The sequence below is a fragment of the Dendrobates tinctorius genome, unplaced genomic scaffold (genome assembly GCF_039654945.1).
Source record: "Dendrobates tinctorius isolate UK_male_01 unplaced genomic scaffold, ASM3965494v1 ptg000104l, whole genome shotgun sequence".
Lineage (NCBI taxonomy): Eukaryota > Metazoa > Chordata > Amphibia > Anura > Dendrobatidae > Dendrobates > Dendrobates tinctorius.
Window position 1 is genome coordinate 19,218,659 of NW_027361772.1, and position 20,295 is coordinate 19,238,953.

The window sequence follows — 20,295 nt, forward strand, 5'->3', positions numbered from 1 at the left end:
AATCTTATTACGGTAATTAACTTTACGAAAAAAAATTCTGTGTCCCCGTTAGATGCCAGCAACAGATGCCAAAAGTTAGCATGTGACTCCCCCCAGTCACCACAATCTTGTGATCTTGAAGCACTACTGCCCATACAGCCTGTGGGATATAAACTGGAGACAGTGGGCAGGACTTGGTGCCAGGTGGTAGAGTTGAAGGTAAGGATTTCATATAGTGATTTCTATGCTATATGCTACTTTCTTAGAAGAGGAGTGGACCCCTCTATATGCCAGCAACAGATGCCAAGGATGGCGTGTGACTCACCCCGGTCACCATGATCTTGAAGCACTACTGCCCATACAGCCTGTGGGATGGACACTGGAGATGGTGGGCAGGACTTGGTGCCAGATGGTAGTATTCCAAGTAAGGATTTCATACAGTGATTTAGGTTATATGTTACTTTCTTAGACAGGGAGTAATCCCGCCCAATATAAGTGTCTATTGCTGTACATCAGGGTTGCCAACTTAACTTTTTATTTTTTCTGGACAGTTTACAAAAAAATCACGGACAGACAATATTTTTTATGGACACATTGGAAAACCATAATAAACCATTAGGATTGTAAGCGATACCTGTCTACGGCCCATAATTCTGTTCTGCAGTGACATTCACTGTAAAATGATGGTAGTTACTGTCAAAATAATTCGTAGAAGTTTCTTCAGCTTCAAAAAAAATCGTGGACTCCTTAAATTTTTTGTTTTACGGACAAGGCAAAAATTTGACCAATTTTTACGAAATGTGGTGGAATTTCTGGATGACTCAACATCTCCATGTGCAAATCCTAAGAACAGGAGACTACACAGCTTGTATTTAAATAAAATAATATTAAATAAGTGAAATGGCGACAGTTTCTAGTAAAACACACCCGTCCTGGAATCGTTTGGTCAGCTGGATGATTGACGATCCGACCTGTTGAGAGGAACACATGGCGATGTGATGACGATGGAGCGATACAGTGTCGTGTGACCATTTTTGAGTATAGAACCTATAGATATGAAACACAACAGCAAATATTTCAATATTTATTGATAATTTTTCAAAATCATTAGGAAATCATAAAACACAAACTCAACAGGAAGGTGGAAGAAGCAAGAGGGGGGTAATTTATCATTATAGTCAGTATACTGCAACATCAGTTAAATATAGGAGCAATAATTACCCAAGTATCCATATTTCATCAGGATTTAATTACTGTGTATAAAATTGTACTGTAATAAGTGAATATTGATGGGATGATAAATACTGATCAAAGAACTACGGTAGATAACGACACCATATAATACATAAATTCATATAGAAACAAGTACCAGCCAAGATAAATAAATAACTGGATAAATAAAGCTTTATGTGTCAGTTGATGCGTTCAAAGAAATTTATGCCTATAGCATTATCACTAATTAATTCAAATTAATAAATAATTCATAGTGGTTCAAGAAGCACGCCAAACACATGCCTGATACTAAGTGACCAGTGCTAGAAAGTGGCTGGTGCTTGGGAAAGATGGAATGAAGCATTAGGTGCTATGTGAAAGATGATGATGCATGCCCGCTCTCAGTGCTGTGCCCAACGGGCGTTTCGCCAGAGCTTTAACCAGGGACCCAGACAGCAGGCATGTGTTTGGTGTGCACCTTAAACCACTAGGAATTATTTATTAATTTGAATTAATTAGTGATAATGCTATAGGCATAAATTTCTTTGAACAGATCAACTGACACAAAGCTTTATTTAGCCAGTTATTTATTTATCTTGGCTGGTACTTCTTGTTTCTATAAGAATTTATGTATTATGCTTATTGTACTTGGGGTATGTGCACACGGTGCGGATTCTGTTGCGGATCCGCAGCGTTTCTGCAGCTGCGGGTCCGCAGCAGATTTAGGTGTGTTGTACAGTACCATTGTTTTCAATGGTAAACTGGAAAACGCTGTGCACATGCTGCGGATTTTTCCGCGCGGTTTTGCTGCGGTTTACAATCCGCAGCATGTCAATTCTTTAGTGCAAAAACGCTGCCGTTTCACACCTCATCCATTATGAGGTGTGAAACCGCAGGGTAAAACCGCAGATAAACCGCAGGACTTTAAGGGCATGTCACACTAAGAGATATCGCTATAACTAGTGACGTTATAGCGATATTGCTAGCGATATCGCTGTGTCTGATACTTACCTCCGACCGGCTCCCCCGCTGGTTACCTCTGATCGCGCGAGAACGTTTAGGACTGTTTCTCGTCGTCAGCTTCCTGCGGCGCTTCCTGCTGTGAGGACGAGCGACGCGTGGAGCCGGGCGGGAGGACGCAGGATCGCCTGGTGTGACAGGTAAGTAGCGACCCCCGTCCCCAGCGATGTCGCTGGTGAGATCTGCCTGTGTGGCAGCTCACTAGCGACCACTTAGCGATGTACCAGCGATCCTGACCACGTCATATCGCTGGTCGGGATCGCTAGTACATCGCTAAGTGTGACAGTACCTTTAGTCCTGCGGATTTATCTGCGGTTTTCACTTCAAAATCCGCAGAGCCAAAAAACTCTGTGTGCACATAGCCTTACTGTGGATAAATCTGAACTCATTATCTTTTCTCCATCTCACATATCTTCCCTACCTGATCTATATCACAATAAATTACATCACACTTGCCCCTGTCCTGGAAATCCGCTTTCTCGGAGTAACCCTAGACTCTGCCCTGACCTTCAAACCGCAAATCCAAGCTGTCGCCACCTCCTGTCGCCTTCAGCTCAAAAATATTTCCAGAATCCGTCCTTTCCTCATCCCTCACTCTACTAAAATGCTTGTGCATGCCCTCATCATCTCCCGCCTCAACTACTGCAACATCCTCCTCTGTGGCCTACCTTCTTACACTCGCACCTTTCCAGTCTGCTGCCCAACTAGTTCATCTCTCTCCTTACTACTCCTCCACTTCCCCCCCTTTGGAAACACTTTAATTGGCTCCCAATTCTCCAGCGTATCCAGTTCAACCTACTAACACTGACCTACAAAGCCATCCACAATCTTTCCCCTCCCTATATCTCTGAACTAATCTCCCAATATCTTCCCTCACGTAATCTCCGGATCTCCCAAGGCCGCCTTCTCTCCTCCACAGTTATTCGCTCCTCACCCAATCGACTCCAAGACTTCTCCTGAATATCCCCCATCCTCTAGAATTCTGTGTCCCAACACGTCCGATTATCCACCCCATTCGGATCCATCAGATGGAACCTGAAAACCCATCTCTTCAAGAAAGCTTACAACCTGCAATGACCACACTGCCACCCCCGACCTACTGTCTCCTTCCCCACCATTCTGTAGAATGTAAGCCCACAAGGGCAGGGTCCAATTTAATAAACAATAATTAAATCCTGATGAAATATGGATACTTGGGTAATTATGGAACCGATGTTGCAGTATACTGACTATAATGATTAATTACCCCTATCTTGCTTCTTCCACCTTCCCGTTGAATTTGTGTTTTATCATTTCCTAATGATTTTAAACAAATATCAACAAATATTTAAATTTTATTCGTTGTCGTGTTTCATATCTATAGGTAGTGTCAGAATGGAGTCAGACCATGAGCACTGGATGGATTCACTAATGGAACCTTTTATCTATGCAGTGCAGAATTGGCTTGTGGTTTCCGCAATTTCAAAACCCTTATAGGGGTATTCCCATCTTCAAGATCCTATCCCAATATATAGTAGGTGTAATAATAATAATAATAATCAGGAAATACCTCCAATTGGAAATGCAGTATAGTTCTTTTGATTTGCTATGTTGCTTACCCCATTGTGCATGGCATTGCAGTAGCTTGGGTATCCATGGTTAAGACCACTAACAACTTAATTTTCGCTTTAAGAACGGTCGTAACCATGGACACCTAAACTTCGGCAATGCCCTGCACATGGGCAACATAGCAAATCAGAATAACGATACTACATTTCTAAATGGAGGTACTTGATATTATTATTATTACACCTAGTACATATAGGGGGAGGATCTTGGAGATGGAAATACTCCTTTAAGCACCCATACACATTAGACTGCTGTCAGTTAAATTATGCTTCAGCCGATCACTCTGACGACAACCACCTCAGCCGAGGAGAGAAATGTAATCGGTAGTCCGAAACTGGACATGTCTGATAAACATCTCTCCCGACCATCAGTCGTCCGGCACCCCCAAACACAGACTGTCGGCCAAACACTTTGATATCAACCACATCCCCAGGCCAGTTAGTACTTCTTGGATTTATTGCCTATAGCTTAACCGGGTCATAAAAGTTTTTGATACTTAGAAATCCACTAAAGACCAGATGATCATAGCAGCTCACTTTTGAAAACTTTTCAAGAAACACTCTGGCTTTTATATGATATGGCTTACTTTACTGGGTTTTGCCTGTTTGTGGATTGTTATGGGGGTGATGTATTTTAATGTGGTTTATCCATGGGATGGGGCGTTTGTCTGGGTGTGACTTAATATATGGAAGTACTTTCCGGGGGGGTGGCTCGTCGCGGGGCAGCCTTTTCCGGGGGGGGTGGCTCGTCGCGGGGCAGCCTTTTCCGGGGGGGGGTGGCTCGTCGCGGGGCAGCCTTTTCCGGGGGGGGTGGCTCGTCGCGGGGCAGCCTTTTCCGGGGGGGGTGGCTCGTCGCGGGGAAGCCTTTTCCGGGGGGGTGGCTCGTCGCGGGGAAGCCTTTTCCGGGGGGGGGGGGGTGGCTCGTCGCGGGGCAGCCTTTTCCGGGGGGGGGGTGGCTCGTCGCGGGGCAGCCTTTTCCGGGGGGGGTGGCTCGTCGCGGGGCAGCCTTTTCCGGGGGGGTGGCTCGTCGCGGGGCAGCCTTTTCCGGGGGGGGGGGGTGGCTCGTCGCGGGGCAGCCTTTTCCGGGGGGGGTGGCTCGTCGCGGGGCAGCCTTTTCCGGGTGTGGATCTTTATAGGGCAGTGTTTTCTGGGTGTGCCTTGCCACAGTGGGGTTTGAATTTAGATTTGTTTTTTGCATTTATTACAAGCAAACTTTCTACTTTATAAAAACCCTGTAGTGAAAACAGTATGAAGGGACAGAGTGGTCTCTAACAGTAAACACTGTTTGCAATTAAAGTAATTACTTTTATAAAGTCTGGATAATCCCTTTGATAAGGCCAAACCCTAGAGTTCAGATTCCAGATCAGACCCCATAGACAAACATCATCATTCCAAACCCACCAGACCCATCTAATTAGTCAACTCCCCTCGCTCTAAGTTAGGACATTGGCATAAATGTATTTAAATGGGAAAAATCTATCACAGTAATTCTTTCAGATCATTCAGATGATGGATTTGGTGTAAATGAGGTCTCCTATAAATAAGGTAGGTGACTCATCGAGAAGCAATCTCTTTACCCATCAGATTTCAAGATGGTCGAATTTGGACTCCATCTCGAAGTAGAGGAAGACGGGCTAAAAATATTAAGAAAAGTTTATTAGCAACTCGTACAATATAGGGTGGCAGGCCAGAATTTACTCCATTTTACCTTATGATCGCCCATACAGACATTGCCCCCAATCCGCCCGTACCGTACACAGGCTTCTCGGAGTTTGCCCTGTGAAAGAAGAATAGGGTGAGATGACAAGATAAGAGGAGACGAATACAAGTACAGAGGTGAACAGGACCCACCTTTTGTAATAAAGCCCGAGCCGCGTGAGACATGAAGACCCGGTCACACCACGCTGGACACCGCGTACCCATAAACTCCGAAGGTTTGGTCACATTTTCACTAAATGGATACCTGGGAATAAAAGCAGCAAAAACTCAACACATACCGAAAAGAGTTCATCAAAGAAGTTTACAATTTGCAAGACACATTTCTTACGTTGGTGGAAAGGAGATCTGAACCTCGGTCAGTTCATTCAGGAAAGGCATAGGTTCATGGTCAAATCTAAGAAGCTACAAACAAAAGAAACCAGAAAGCGAGCTTTATGTGCAAGTCCAGGTCACAAGGACATTCACAAGTCCTTAGAATACACAGTGGCTAAGCCTAGAAAACTCCTGCCCACATTAATTGTAATAATAATAATAATAATAATAATAATTTTTATTTATATAGCGCCAACATATTCCGCAGCACTTTACAATTAAGCGGGGACATGTACAGACAATAAATTCAATACAAGTTAAGACAATTCAAACAATGACATTAGGAGTGAGGTCCCTGCTCGCAAGCTTACAATCTACAAGGAAATGGGGGGACACAGTAGGTGAGAAATGCTTGTTAATTCAGGTCTGGCAATTATAATAGGGATTTTCATATAAAGCTGCATGATCCGGTCATCAGCCCGTGTGTTTAAGCGCAATAGACAAGTATCAAGTGCAGTTATCATGTGCATGAAGGGTGTGGAGACAGATGAATAGTAGGGTGCAGATTCAGAATAATATTTGGAAGGAGGGAACAGGGCAAAGTTAGCTTGCTGAGTAGTTGATGTGATAGGCTTCTTTGAAGAGATGGGTTTTCAAAGCGCGCTTGAATAGGTCAGGGCTAGGTATCAGTCTGATCGTCTGGGGAAGTGCATTCCAGAGAGCTGGAGCAGCACGAGAGAAGTCTTGGAGACGGAGGTGCGAGGTTCGGATTACGGGGGATGTTAGTCTTAGGTCATTTGTAGAACGGAGGGCACGTGTAGGGCGATAGACAGAGATGAGAGAGGAGATATAAGGCGGTGCAGAACAGTGGAGAGCTTTGTGGGTGAGAGAGATGAGTTTATACTGGACCCTGTAGCGAATAGGTAGCCAGTGTAATGACTGGCACAAGATGGAGGCATCGGTGAAGCGGCTGGACAGAAATATGACCCTGGCTGCCGCATTCAAGATGGATTGGAGAGGAGAAAGTTTGGTAAGAGGGAGACCGATCAGAAGAGAGTTGCAGTAGTCCAGACGAGAATGAATAAGAGCGACAGTAAGAGTCTTAGCAGTTTCAAAGGTGAGAAAAGGTCGGATTCTGGAGATGTTTTTAAGATGCAGGTGACAAGAGCGACTGAGTGATCGGATGTACGGAGTAAAGGAAAGTTCAGTGTCGAATATGACCCCAAGACAGCGGGCATGATATATCAGCCTGATGAAGGGACATAAGCAGTCCCGAAAGCTTGCTTTGTAACAACATTCACTATTATTTGTTAGCCATTAAAAGGTATCATACCCACAAGATTCCTATTTTGTTTCTCTCACTGAGAGCACTTTATATATTTTTTTCTACTGGCTAACACGGTACCAAACCACTTTTTTCGTTTCATTAATTGTAAGGGATGGGTCAGACACACAAGGCTGATTACTAAGAGGGTCCTCCACTAGGCCCAGGCTGTGATGTAGTAATGGACCCCACTATGAGGTGACTTTACAGCTTTACAGACAATCACTTGTCACTGAGGACGATTTCTTAGTATTCACAAATAACCCATTTCTGAGCTCCATTATATCATTTTCCGAATGACTTCTCACCATGTGCTCATTTTCATCCTGAAATACTTTTGCGTTGTGATGTTCAAACTGTTTACATTTCATGATGAGCTGAACCTGAGGAGAAAGACGCGATACCGGATGAGAGAAGGAGGGAACAAAGTCAGGTAGATGGACAAACAGACACGTGTACACACTATACGGAGAAGGGTATTGGGCCGCACGTCTTAATAATGAAATTCAAGTGTTGCATTCAGTTCCATTTCCCCCCACTATATAATATCTAGACCCTCGGTGTATAAAATCCTGCCCTTCGCCCCCTGGTGTGTAACATTGAGCTCCACGCCTCTGGTTTATAACCTCCACCCCCCCTCCCCGGTGTATAACATCCAGGCCTTCGCGCCCCCAGTGTATAACATGCAGTCCCTCGATGTACACCATGCGGACCCTCAACTTCCAGTGCATATAATATGTTTGAGGTTATCCTGAAATTCCTAAAAAAAATCCATTTGAAAATGGCGCCCACCGCGCCTAGTAGCAGCTATCGGTGTATATAGAGGTGATCCCATAGTTGCTACTGCGCAGGTGCGCACTGTCTGTAGGTTACTGTGCACAATCCACTGACAGGTTCCCTTTAAGGGAAATTGCTCCAGCTAATCACATTAAAAACAAGACTTTCGGGACACTTCTACCTCTCTGTCCTGTTCGTACACAGCGGTCTGCCCATCTAGGTCTGTGCTGTCACTCAAGGACCAGCCTTGAGCCTGTGGGTAGAGGATGGCACTTGATCACTCAGTACATGGTGGATAATATCTCCACAAAAATGTCATACAATTCAGTTCTTCAGACCTGGATGAGACTCTTCAAGTCCAAACGGAAGTTAAAATCTCCAAATAGGAAAAACGGTACATTACTGCCATCTTTTAACCTGGGAATATAAAAAAGACAGCAAAGCCATAAGAGAAGTTAGGGATATGAGAGAAGTCAGGTGCAGAAAAAAGAAACGGCAAGAATGATCTTCCATGCTACTCTTCACTTGATATCAAGAAGTTCTTTATACTTGTAGTTGAAAATAATTGTTTGGAAAATTACTCAAATTTTTTTCCTAAATTAAAACATTGACCGATACCTTGTTAGCACATGGTATAAACCTCTTCTACGGTTGGCGCTGTACACAGATGGGGAACAGTCTCCAGACACTAGGTTTGATGCATCGTGGAAGAGGTGAAGGTTCACAAGATCGAACATCCTTAAATATAGAAGACAGGTAAAGAGAATCTGTCAGCATGTTTTCTGTGTAGTCTGAGCACACCGTGATTTAGGGGCAGATACCCTGATTCCAGAGATGTGTCACTTACTAGGCTGTGTTTTGCTGTTTGAAGAAAATCAGTGTTTTATCAGCAGAAGATATTCACTACAGGACTAGTTGTCTCGTGCCTCCTGGTCCAATCATGCTCCCAGTACTGATTGGCAGCTTTCTGTCAATATACACTGTACACAGGAAGCAGCCAATCAGTGGTGTGGGCAGGGTTATACACGGCTCAGCATTCAGAGAACTGCTACATCTGCAGTAGAGAAAGCTGTGATTGTATTACAACTGCTCACCCAATAAACTAAGTGATACATCGCTGGAATCAGGGCCTTAGCCTATACACTGTACTGCTCTCGGTTTAGATAGCAAATACCTGCTGATTACCTTTTAGTTTTAAATATCCGAAAGACGAAAAAAATAACCTGTGAAAATCAGGGGAAATGTCAAAGCTTCCTGCCAAGACTGAAAGAAAATGGACAATTCATTGGTTTGTATTGAGCACAGCGTCAGAGAAACTACTAGTGAAAAGCACATAGCAGGTTGGCCTCAAGAGTTCAGGATTTGAAAAGCATGGCTTCTTCCTTCTTGGTATGTCACATTGCCTGTATTTGGTATAAGGCTTTTTGGAAGAAGCTGGCCAGGTTTTCCCCAATCATGAAGAACCCCTTTCTAGACTTATAATTCATTGGGGATCTGGAAGATGGGACTCCCACTGTTCTTGATGGTAGTATGACTCCAGTCACTGTTAGGGTACACATGGGAAGTCCATCATCATCGAAAACAGTGGAAGTTATATAAAACGTCTAAAAATTTTGGCTGGAAGCTGAAATTCATTCATGAAACTAATTTTTAAATTTGATGAGTTAACAGATATTAATTGGCGAAGTTCTGCTACTCAGGACCCTCAACTATGAACCAGAGCAGAGAGCGTAACTAGAAAGAGGGTCTCTTGCTCTGGAGGACCCTGCAATATATGCATAGCCCATTGATTTAACATTGTGTAATGCTCAATTCCTCCTGTGGTGGCACTGCAGGGAGATTTACCACTTACTACCGGTGATCGTTGAGGGTCCTGTCAGTAGGACACTCTGTGATTGGTATATTGTCATCAGATACCCCTTCTAGGGATTATACCATGCAGACAAGCCTTGTAATATATACATATCATATATACATATTCACACACGCATACAGGGCTGGTGTTAGGGGCAGGCAGACCAGGCAGCTGCCAAGGGACCCAGCTCCTCCAGGGGCGTGCTGCTAATAGTGGCACACCACGCGGCCTTGCGCTACTCCCCCGGATCGTGCATTCATTTTATCGGCATCATAGATGCAGATACAGTTGAAAGCAGTGATGGAGGAGGCAGCGTTAAATGACACCCCCTCTCTCATCATTCCCCCTCTGCTTGTGACTCAGCGGGTGTGCGATGACATCACTTCTTCGTGCGCGTCAGCGGAGCCAATGAGACGCGCTGCAGAAGCCAGAGCAGCAGTGGAACGAGGAGAGGTAAGTATTGTATATGTGTATGCATTATAGTGTGTGAGTTTGTGTGTGTGTGTCTGTATACACGTGCTTCTCACTAAATTGGAATATCATCAAAAAGTTAGTTTTAGTTCTTCAATACAAAAAGTACGAGAATCTCATTCTATAGAGTCATTACAGAGTGATCGACTTCAAGTGTTTATTTCTGTTAATGTTGATGATTATGGCTTACAGCCAATGAAAACCCAGAAGTCATTATCTCAGTAAATTAGAATACTTTATAACACCAGCTTGAAAACAGATTTTAATATACGAAATGTTGGCCTACTGAAATGTATGATCAGTAAATGCACAATACTTGGTCAGGCTCCTTTTGCATCCATTACTGCATCAATGCGGCGTGGCATGGAGGCGATCAGCCTGTGGCACTGCTGAGGTGTTATGGAAGCCCAGGTTGCTTTGACAGCAACATTATAGTGTGGGTGGGGGAACTGCACTATAATGTGAGTGGGGGGCTGCATTATAACTTGTGTTGAGGGCTGCATTATACTGTATATGTGGGGCTTCACTATACTGTGGGGGCTGCATTATACTGGGTGTGGGGGCTGCACTATACTGTGTGTGTGGGGGCTGCACTATACTGTGTGTGGGGAGGGCTGCACTATACTGTGTGTGGGGAGGGCTGCACTATACTGTGTGTGGGGGGAGGGCTGCACTATACTGAGTGTGTGTGGGGCTGCATTATAACTTGTGTTGAGGGCTGCATTATACCGTATATGTGGGGCTTCACTATACTGTGGGGGCTGCATTATACTGTGTGGGGGCTGCATTATACTGTGTGTGGGGGCTGCACTATACTGTGTGTGTGGGGGTTGCACTATACTGTGTGTGGGGGGCTGCACTATGCTGTGTGTGGGGGAGGGCTGCACTATACTGTGTGTGTGGGGCTGCATTATACTGTATGTGGGGAGGGTTGCATTATACTGTGTGTGGTGCCTCATTATACTTTGAGGAAGCTGCAGTATACTCTATGAAGGGGCTACATTATACTGTGTGTGCGTGGGGCTGCAGTATACTTCATAAGAGGGACTGCAGTATACTCCATGAGACGGACTGCATTATACTCTATCAAGGACCATGGGGAGTACATTATACTGTATGTACAATATGGGACCTGCATTATACTGTATCGAGGACTATCTGACCTCGGGAACAAGCGTCGAGCGACTTCAATATTGTCGATCGCTCGTTTCACGGCCTGAACTCAGCACATATAAATACAACCAAAAGGTTTCTGTGTGATGGTGCAATATGTGTGCATTTGGGACCCCACTTTAAACTTTTTCCCAGGGTCCCACTTTGTCTAAAACCGGTCCTGCACGTATATATCTCAACCGTACAAGGTTGTACATTGCAGCAAGCCACTATTCTTCAGCCGATCAAGCTCAAGGAAGTATTGGGATCAAGGGTTGCTCATTATTGGAGATATGAGTCTAATGCAAACAAATTTATCACTGTGATTGTCAAACGACAGAACAATTGCCGTGCACTCAGCCTTCGACCGAGGAAGACTTGGCTGCTATCACCTGCACGTGTAACACTGGCATGTGCCACTGTCATGAGCACAAAGTTATTTGGACTGAGTTGTACTCACTGGTCATTCACTAGCCATCTCGTCTTCATGAAGCCCTTGCGAGTCCATGCAAACTGTGGACAAAACAAGATATTGAGGTTGACTTGTTTGGAGAACCCATTTTCAGTTAATAGTAGGGGGTCATAAAATCATGGAATGTTAAGAGTCGGAAGAGACCACCAGGGTCACAGTGTCCAATCTCCTGCTCAATGTATGGGTCCACCATTAAGGACCATTAGTAGATTCAACCAGTGTATTTCTCTCTGGAGGATTGGACTCATTTAATTCAATAAACAATATGTAATACTTAATTTCTCCTGCGGGAGTGCTGCAAGCAAATTAAATACTTGTTACTGGATTAAGACGGTTTCACAAGTCTGACATTCACAATCGAAGAAAGACCATGATGTCGGAACTGGCTGTGGTTCTCCCTACCCCAACTCAATAGGCTCATAGGTGCCTTTGAGGCTGTTGAGTTCTAGTAAAGAGACACATACCTGGTCTGTACATCACGGTCAGTACATGGACCATTACTGTCAGAAGTGTGGAAACATCTTTCTCCTGCTCTTTACAGTCTATTTGCTGGGGGTCTCATATTTAGAACTTGTACATAATGGTATGCAATATGTGTCATCCACCATATTTTCCGAAATATTGTCCACATTGCTTATCATGTATTAGATTGAATATATAAAGCTCGTGTGCGCGTGTGTGTGTGTGTGTGTGTGTGTGTGTGTGTGTGTGTGTGTGTGTATGTGTGTGTGTATGTGTATGTGTGTGTACAGTATGTATGTATGTATGTATGTATGTATGTATGTATGTATGTATGTATGTATGTATGTATGTATGTATGTATGTATGTATGTCCAGGATAGGCATCCGCACCGTCGTAGCTACAGCCACAAAATTTGGCACAGTCACACGTCTGGACCCCGAGAGCGTCCTAGGCTATGTTGTGAGGCGAAATTTTAACCCTGCGCGTTCCAATTCACCAAACAATTTTGCCCCTATCTACATAATGGGGACAAATTGTGTGTATTAAGCCCCGCCCCTCATTATGATGTCATAATGGTTGTCATGGCGACGCTGATGTCATCATAGGTTGCAAGCCCCGCCGCTCATTATGATGTCATAATGGTTGACTATGGGATGGAGGATGTGTGATGGGTATATGGGCACTGGACTGTGGGATGGCGGATATGTATGATGGGTATATGGGCACGGGACTATGAGATGAAGTATGTGTGATGGGTATATGGGCACTCGACTATGGGATGGTGAATATGTATGATGGGTATATGGGCATGGGACTATGGGATGGAGGATGTGTGATGGGTATATGGGCATGGGACTATGGGATGGAGGATGTGTGATGGGTATATGGGCACTCGACTATGGGATGGCGAATATGTATGATGGGTATATGGGCACGGGACTATGGGATGGAGGATATGTGATGGGTATATGGGCACGGGACTATGGGATGGAGGATGTGTGATGGGTATATGGGCATGGGACTATGGGATGGAGGATATGTGATGGGTATATGGGCATGGGACTATGGGATGGAGGATGTGTGATGGGTATATGGGCACGGGACTATGAGATGAAGTATGTATGATGGGTATATGGGCACTCGACTATGGGATGGCGAATATGTATGATGGGTATATGGGCATGGGACTATGGGATGGAGGATGTGTGATGGGTATATGGGCATGGGACTATGGGATGGAGGATGTGTGATGGGTATATGGGCACTTGACTATGGGATTGAGGATGTGTGATGGGTATATGGGCATGGGCCTATGGGATGGTGGATATGTATGATGGGTATATGGGCACGGGACTATGGGATGGAGGATGTGTGATGGGTACATGGGCATGGGACTATGGGATGGAGGATGTGTGATGGGTATATGGGCACGGGACTATGAGATGAAGTATGTGTGATGGGTATATGGGCACTCGACTATGGGATGGCGAATATGTATGATGGGTATATGGGCACGGGACTATGGGATGGAGGATATGTGATGGGTATATGGGCATGGGACTATGGGATGGAGGATGTGTGATGGGTATATGGGCATGGGACTATGGGATGGAGGATATGTGATGGGTATATGGGCATGGGACTATGGGATGGAGGATGTGTGATGGGTATATGGGCACGGGACTATGAGATGAAGTATGTATGATGGGTATATGGGCACTCGACTATGGGATGGCGAATATGTATGATGGGTATATGGGCACGGGCCTATGGGATGGTGGATATGTATGATGGGTATATGGGCATGGGACTATGGGATGGAGGATGTGTATATGGGCATGGGACTATGGGATGGAGGATGTGTGATGGGTATATGGGCACGGGACTATGAGATGAAGTATGTATGATGGGTATATGGGCACTCGACTATGGGATGGCGAATATGTATGATGGGTATATGGGCACGGGACTATGGGATGGAGGATATGTGATGGGTATATGGGCATGGGACTATGGGATGGAGGATGTGTGATGGGTATATGGGCATGGGACTATGGGATGGAGGATGTGTGATGGGTATATGGGCACGGGACTATGAGATGAAGTATGTATGATGGGTATATGGGCACGGGCCTATGGGATGGTGGATATGTATGATGGGTATATGGGCATGGGACTATGGGTTGGCAGATATGTATATGGGCATGGGACTATGGGATGGAGGATGTGTGATGGGTATATGGGCACGGGACTATGAGATGAAGTATGTATGATGGGTATATGGGCACTCGACTATGGGATGGCGAATATGTATGATGGGTATATGGGCATGGGACTATGGGATGGAGGATGTGTGATGGGTATATGGGCATGGGACTATGGGATGGAGGATGTGTGATGGGTATATGGGCACTTGACTATGGGATTGAGGATATGTGTGATGGGTATATGGGCACGGGCCTATGGGATGGTGGATATGTATGATGGGTATATGGGCGCGGGCCTATGGGATGGTGGATATGTATGATGGGTATATGGGCATGGGACTATGGGTTGGTGGATATGTATATGGGCATGGGACTATGGGATGGAGGATGTGTGATGGGTATATGGGCACGGGACTATGAGATGAAGTATGTATGATGGGTATATGGGCACTCGACTATGGGATGGCGAATATGTATGATGGGTATATGGGCATGGGACTATGGGATGGAGGATGTGTGATGGGTATATGGGCATGGGACTATGGGATGGAGGATGTGTGATGGGTATATGGGCACTTGACTATGGGATTGAGGATATGTGTGATGGGTATATGGGCACGGGCCTATGGGATGGTGGATATGTATGATGGGTATATGGGCACGGGACTATGGGATGGAGGATAATTATAATTTGCTATAACTAACCACAGTTAGTTACTATGCCGGGCAGCGCCGGGCTCTTCAGCTAGTTATACATATTTTAGAAGGTGCGCGATCACTATGTGGAGACCATCATTTGGTTTAAAAAAAAAAAAAAAATCTTACAGGTAAGACTATGCTCCCTTTGAAAACGTATGCAAATTAGCTCTCGCTAAGGAGGGAGAAAAATGGCTGGGTTTTATAAAGCTGGGAAATTTGCATCACCTGGATATAAACAGGTCGGCAAAAGGGGTGGTGCTTTTGACACATGTACTCCAAGGCAGAATTGGACTGGCCCACCAGAGAACCGGAGAATCCTCCGGTGGGCCCTAGCTTCTCCTTCAGGAGAGTTCATAGTGCAAACCTATGGGGCTTTTGAGTGGAGGCGAAAAGTGGGTCCTCAGAATCAAATCCTCCAGGGGGCCCAATGTTCTTCAGCCTGACACTGCCCCAAGGGGACAGCAAGAAGCCACTATGACTTAATACAGTGCTAGGGCGATAAGTCCTGGGTGAAGGCAACAGGTTTGGATATTTTTTGGGATGCAGAACATTGGCACAGTGGTTGCTCTTCTTGAAAGTCCAAAAGATTATGATTCTGTTTCCAAAAAAAAGACAAATGTGAACTAAATTATTCTATACTAAGTCGGGGGAGTGACATAAGGAGTGCTAGAAAGGCTGACAACGGCCGTTTCGCGCTGCTCGAGCGCTTCAACGGGTCCGTTGAAGAGCTCGAGCAGCGCGAAACGGCCGTTGTCAGCCTTTCTAGCACTCCTTATGTCACTCCCCCGACTTGACATGTTCATGATATGTCAATAAATCAGTGAAACTTCCATCTCGATGAGTGCGACCTCTTCTCTTTGCATGGATTCCCAGGATTGACTGTTTCCAGGTCTGGCACCTGAGATTCCCAGCTGCTGGGCTTCTGTATGCCGCACATCATTTGAAGTCACACGGTAACAGCGGTGCCGTCCGCTTTTTATCTTGAGTTTTGTATATTATTCTATAGTCCTACCCCCACCCCTTTAAAAAATAAAAAGTAAAAAAAAACACTAGTGTGAAACTTGGATAGCAAACCGTGAAAACTACTAAATAATGAGTCATCTTTGGGCAATTCCGGAAGTGTTTACCTAAAAAAAAAAAAAAAAAAAAAAAAAAAAAAGAGCAAAGTCACATGGAGCAAGTTTAAACCCTCGTGGGGAAATCCTGCCGCCCCATAATAAAAACAGCTTAGCTATTAACATAGATTTATTCGTCATGGGACTGTGAACTCCGCAATAGGGAAATTATTTATAAGGGCTGCATCTGTGCACAGATTGTGCCTGGTTTTGCAGTACTGCTCCATTGAAGTGAATGGGACTGAATGTCAATTTGTGGACAGGTCTGGCACTGTTGTCGGAAGAAAGCAGCCATTTTTTTTTAATCCCAAACAATGCCTCAGCCCTTTCTTACAATTTGACCATTTGTGATGCGTGTACCTCCAGCCAGAAGTCTTGGGGGAATCTCTCCTTGTGAACAGTGGGACAATCCTCAAGCGACCCCATCCACATGGTATGGCCCGAGACGGACACAAAATTCTTTTCTGAGGGATAAGAGGAGACTATTACTGACTAGATATCGATGGGTGAGCTCAGATATGCAAGTCTGAATGCCAGCCAGTGGGTAATGCCACTCCGACAACCATGCACTTGTAAAGTGACTGAGAGCGGTAGTCATGACCGAGCTCCTGTCCTATTACATTCTGGCACTTTACTGGGAAAATGTGTACCAGACTCAGTGTGCTGTCAGGTGTGGGGAGCATCACTCTAACTTGTAGGCTGCAGGCCTCCATCTTTAGGAGCCACTGCACACAACTTAGGGGACAACACTTCTTGTTCCTCACTTCCTTAGCACGACATCTTCAGCCCTACCATCTGTTCCTCCTGGATTATCCCTATGCCCACTGACTCCGTCAGCCCCAGAGATCTCCTGTCCAGTTCCACAGCACACCCTGGATCCGCTACCTTCCCTTCACGAGGTTCCACGTTCATCTTCCCCTGTGTGCCAGAGGACATGATGCGCCTATTGGCCCCTAAGCAGGGCCTTGAGCTCCTGATGCTACCGAAACATCAGCACAAGATTCTAGTATGGCCTTCCACTGCCTTGAACAATAGGTACAATAGTATGTGCTAAGCCTATTCTTATCCACCATCAGCATGTCCTATACCGCTGCTATGTACTATGCATATTATATTTCACTAACAGTACTTATATTACCCCATATCATAGCCTACTTAAAATATACACTAAAAACTCGGTATATAGTTCACATTTCATTATAAAACACATGACATTATTCAGACAACGCATTGACACGATTGGTCTTTTTCAGTACAGAGTCAACTTCTTGTAGGTTTAGGTTATCTACCAGGGGAACGATGAAGGGTACAATGTGATACTATCGCGATGTGATACTATTTATAGGGTTGAGGTCTGGACCTTGATTTTTATTTTCTTTTGCAGCCATCCTGGTGTAGATTTGCTGGTGAGCTTGGGATAATTGTTCAGTTACATGACCCAGTTTCGGACAAGCTTTAGCTTTTGGATAAATGACCTCATACTGGACTGTAGAATACTTTGGGATACAAAGGGGTTCAAGGTCGACTAAGTGACTACAAAGGTGCCCAGAACCTGTGTATGCAATACAATCCCAAATCATTACCCCTCCATCACTGTGATGACGGTTGGTATGAGGCGATTGTGCTGATATACCATGTGTGCGGGGACAGTATGCATTTGTGGGGAAACAGTATGGACTTGTAGGTGGACAGTATTAAGTTGTGGGAACGTAGGGGACAGTATCGAGTTGTGGGGGGACATTATGGAGTTGTGTGAGTGTGGAGGGACAGTATAGAGTTGTGGGGGACATTATGGAGTTGTGGCAGTGTGGGGGACAGTATAGAGTTGTGGGGGGATATGGAGTTGTGGAGAGCATGATTTTGTGGGAGTGTGGGGGGAACAGTATGCAGTTGTGGAAGCGTGGGAGGACAGTATGGAATTGTTGGGAGCATGGAAGGACAGTATAGTGTTGTGGGGAAACTCACTGTATGGAGTTGTTGGAGCATGGGAGGATAGTATGGAGTTGTGGGAGTGTGGAATTATATTATGAAGTTGTGGTAGTGTGGAAGGACAGTATGAAGTTTTGTGAATGTGGGGAGGCAGTACGGAGTCGTGGAAGTGTGGAAGGACAGTATGCAGTGCTGGTAGGACAACATGGAGTAGTGAAAGCATGGGAGGGAAGTAATGAGAGATGGGAGTGTGGGGGGATGTGGAAGGACACTGAAGGAAGTGCGGCAGAAGACTGGAGAAAAGAGAAGTCTGAAGAGACTAGCTATGGGCATGAATCGTCATCATGGCGTCTTTATTACATGGAGACAAAAGGGAAGGGAACGATTTCAATCAGAGATCACCTACAGTATAAGGTACCTGGATGTAAATGATTATTTGCGATATTGCCTGTGTGTCATCACTACTGTAGTTCCTGTATGGTCCGCAGTCTGATGGTAACTGGTAACAATAGATTCCACTATCCCCTTTCCATTGTTTAAAAGCTACTGAGTGTTGTAGGTTCATGGTATACAAATGTATATGGGGCCGATATGTGTACTAAGCTTGATGTATTCATGTACTGATGGTGGTTCTGCTGCTGCATGCATGTACTGAAGGTGGTTGAGGTGTGGCCTTCAAGTAATGACGGTGGTTCTGGTGCTCAATCATGTATTGTCAGTGGTTCTGAGGCTGTATTCACGTACTGATGGTGGTTCTAATCTTCCATATATATAGAAATCCATAACTGGTCAGGTGACCTGCTACATGGCTATATTACAACTCAAAAATCCTCAATTTGAGAGTTTTGAGATTATGAGAAGAATCTGGAGAGTGTCTGCACCATTTCTGCTTCAAAAACTCAATGTAAGTTAGGGTGCATTGACACTGATTTTTTTGCAACAGAAATTCTCCAAATCGGTTCTGGTGATGTATTCATGTAGCTACGGTGATTTTGATTATGTATTCTTGTAAGTACCCCTTTACATTTTTTGCGGCCCTTAGGATTGGTTCAGTATGACAATGTGACCCTCGGACCAAGAAAAATGTTGTGCACCAATGGTATAGAGGTTATTACTTTGGGTCATGATTATTCATGATGGCTTTTTACTGGCTCTGTGCGTGTTTAGTAGGTTTATACAGCACCTAATCTGGGGTCAATTTATTCAAGGAGTGTTTAGGGGGCCTGGTCTGTAGTCATATTTACTTAGGTTGGGTTATTTAGGGGGTCTGGTGTGTGATCGGTATTCGTTTAGGGAGTAAAGTGTGTGATGTGCAATTTTAGTTCATGGTTTTAGAGTACGGTGTGTATTAGTTCAGGGGTTCTGGTGCGTGGTGTGTATTACTTTAGGGGATCTGGTGAGTGATGATTACTAGTTCAGGGGGTTTGATGTCTCGTGTGTATTAGTTTAGGGTATCTGGTGTGCAATGTTTAATAGTTAAGGGGGTCTAGAGTGTGAAGTCTTAATTTAGGGGGTCTGGTGTGTGAAGTCTTAATTTAGGGGGTTGGGTGTATGGTCTGTATTACTGTATGGTGGGCTGGTGGGTATTAATTTAGAGTGTTTGGTGTGGGGTTCTGGAGTTTGATGATTTCCTCCTCGGTTACTGTGCCGTCCTTTCCATCTGCCCCACTCTATAAAGTGACAGTCTCGTTACATAAATCCAACTTTCTTACCTTGAAAATCATAGATCCGAACATTTTGCAGACAGTTGTGTATGAAATAGACGGATGCCAGTGCCTGTCAAACAAAGAGAGAAATTATTAATATGGGAAAAGGGAAGCTAGGGGTTAATAAAGTCAACATCCATGGGTTCTAGCAGTCTTTGCTATGGACAAGTGCATAGGTGAACTCACCAACCCCCAATCAGCCCTAGGGGGCACCCTGGACCCTCCCACCCTCACAGCTCCACTCGGCTGATTAATTGGGAGCTAGCGATCAATAAG

At 44.8% G+C, this 20,295-nt stretch overlaps 1 protein-coding gene across 5 annotated transcripts in view; it reads right to left on the reverse strand.

Annotated features, from left to right (window-relative positions):
• Nucleotides 1–497: 497 nt before the first annotated feature.
• Nucleotides 498–20,295, reverse strand: part of LOC141100403 (inositol polyphosphate-5-phosphatase A-like) — a 101,296-nt gene continuing 81,498 nt past the window's right edge. For 3 of the 5 annotated variants that reach the window (XM_073588886.1, XM_073588882.1, XM_073588884.1), the window contains 12 exons: nt 20,026–20,089; nt 16,745–16,848; nt 11,889–11,941; nt 8,569–8,688; nt 8,289–8,367; nt 8,132–8,203; nt 7,482–7,556; nt 5,866–5,939; nt 5,670–5,781; nt 5,527–5,595; nt 5,396–5,452; nt 498–950 (listed from right to left, as the gene is read on the reverse strand). In XM_073588886.1, coding sequence (XP_073444987.1) covers nt 5,399–5,452; nt 5,527–5,595; nt 5,670–5,781; nt 5,866–5,939; nt 7,482–7,556; nt 8,132–8,203; nt 8,289–8,367; nt 8,569–8,688; nt 11,889–11,941; nt 16,745–16,848; nt 20,026–20,089 — 876 coding nt within the window. In that variant the 3' untranslated portion in view covers nt 498–950; nt 5,396–5,398. Of the gene's footprint in view, nt 1,027–5,395; nt 5,453–5,526; nt 5,596–5,669; nt 5,782–5,865; nt 5,940–7,481; nt 7,557–8,131; nt 8,204–8,288; nt 8,368–8,568; nt 8,689–11,888; nt 11,942–16,744; nt 16,849–20,025; nt 20,090–20,295 lie in introns of all 5 variants that reach the window. The other 2 variants (XM_073588883.1, XM_073588887.1) reach the window with 2 other exon arrangements.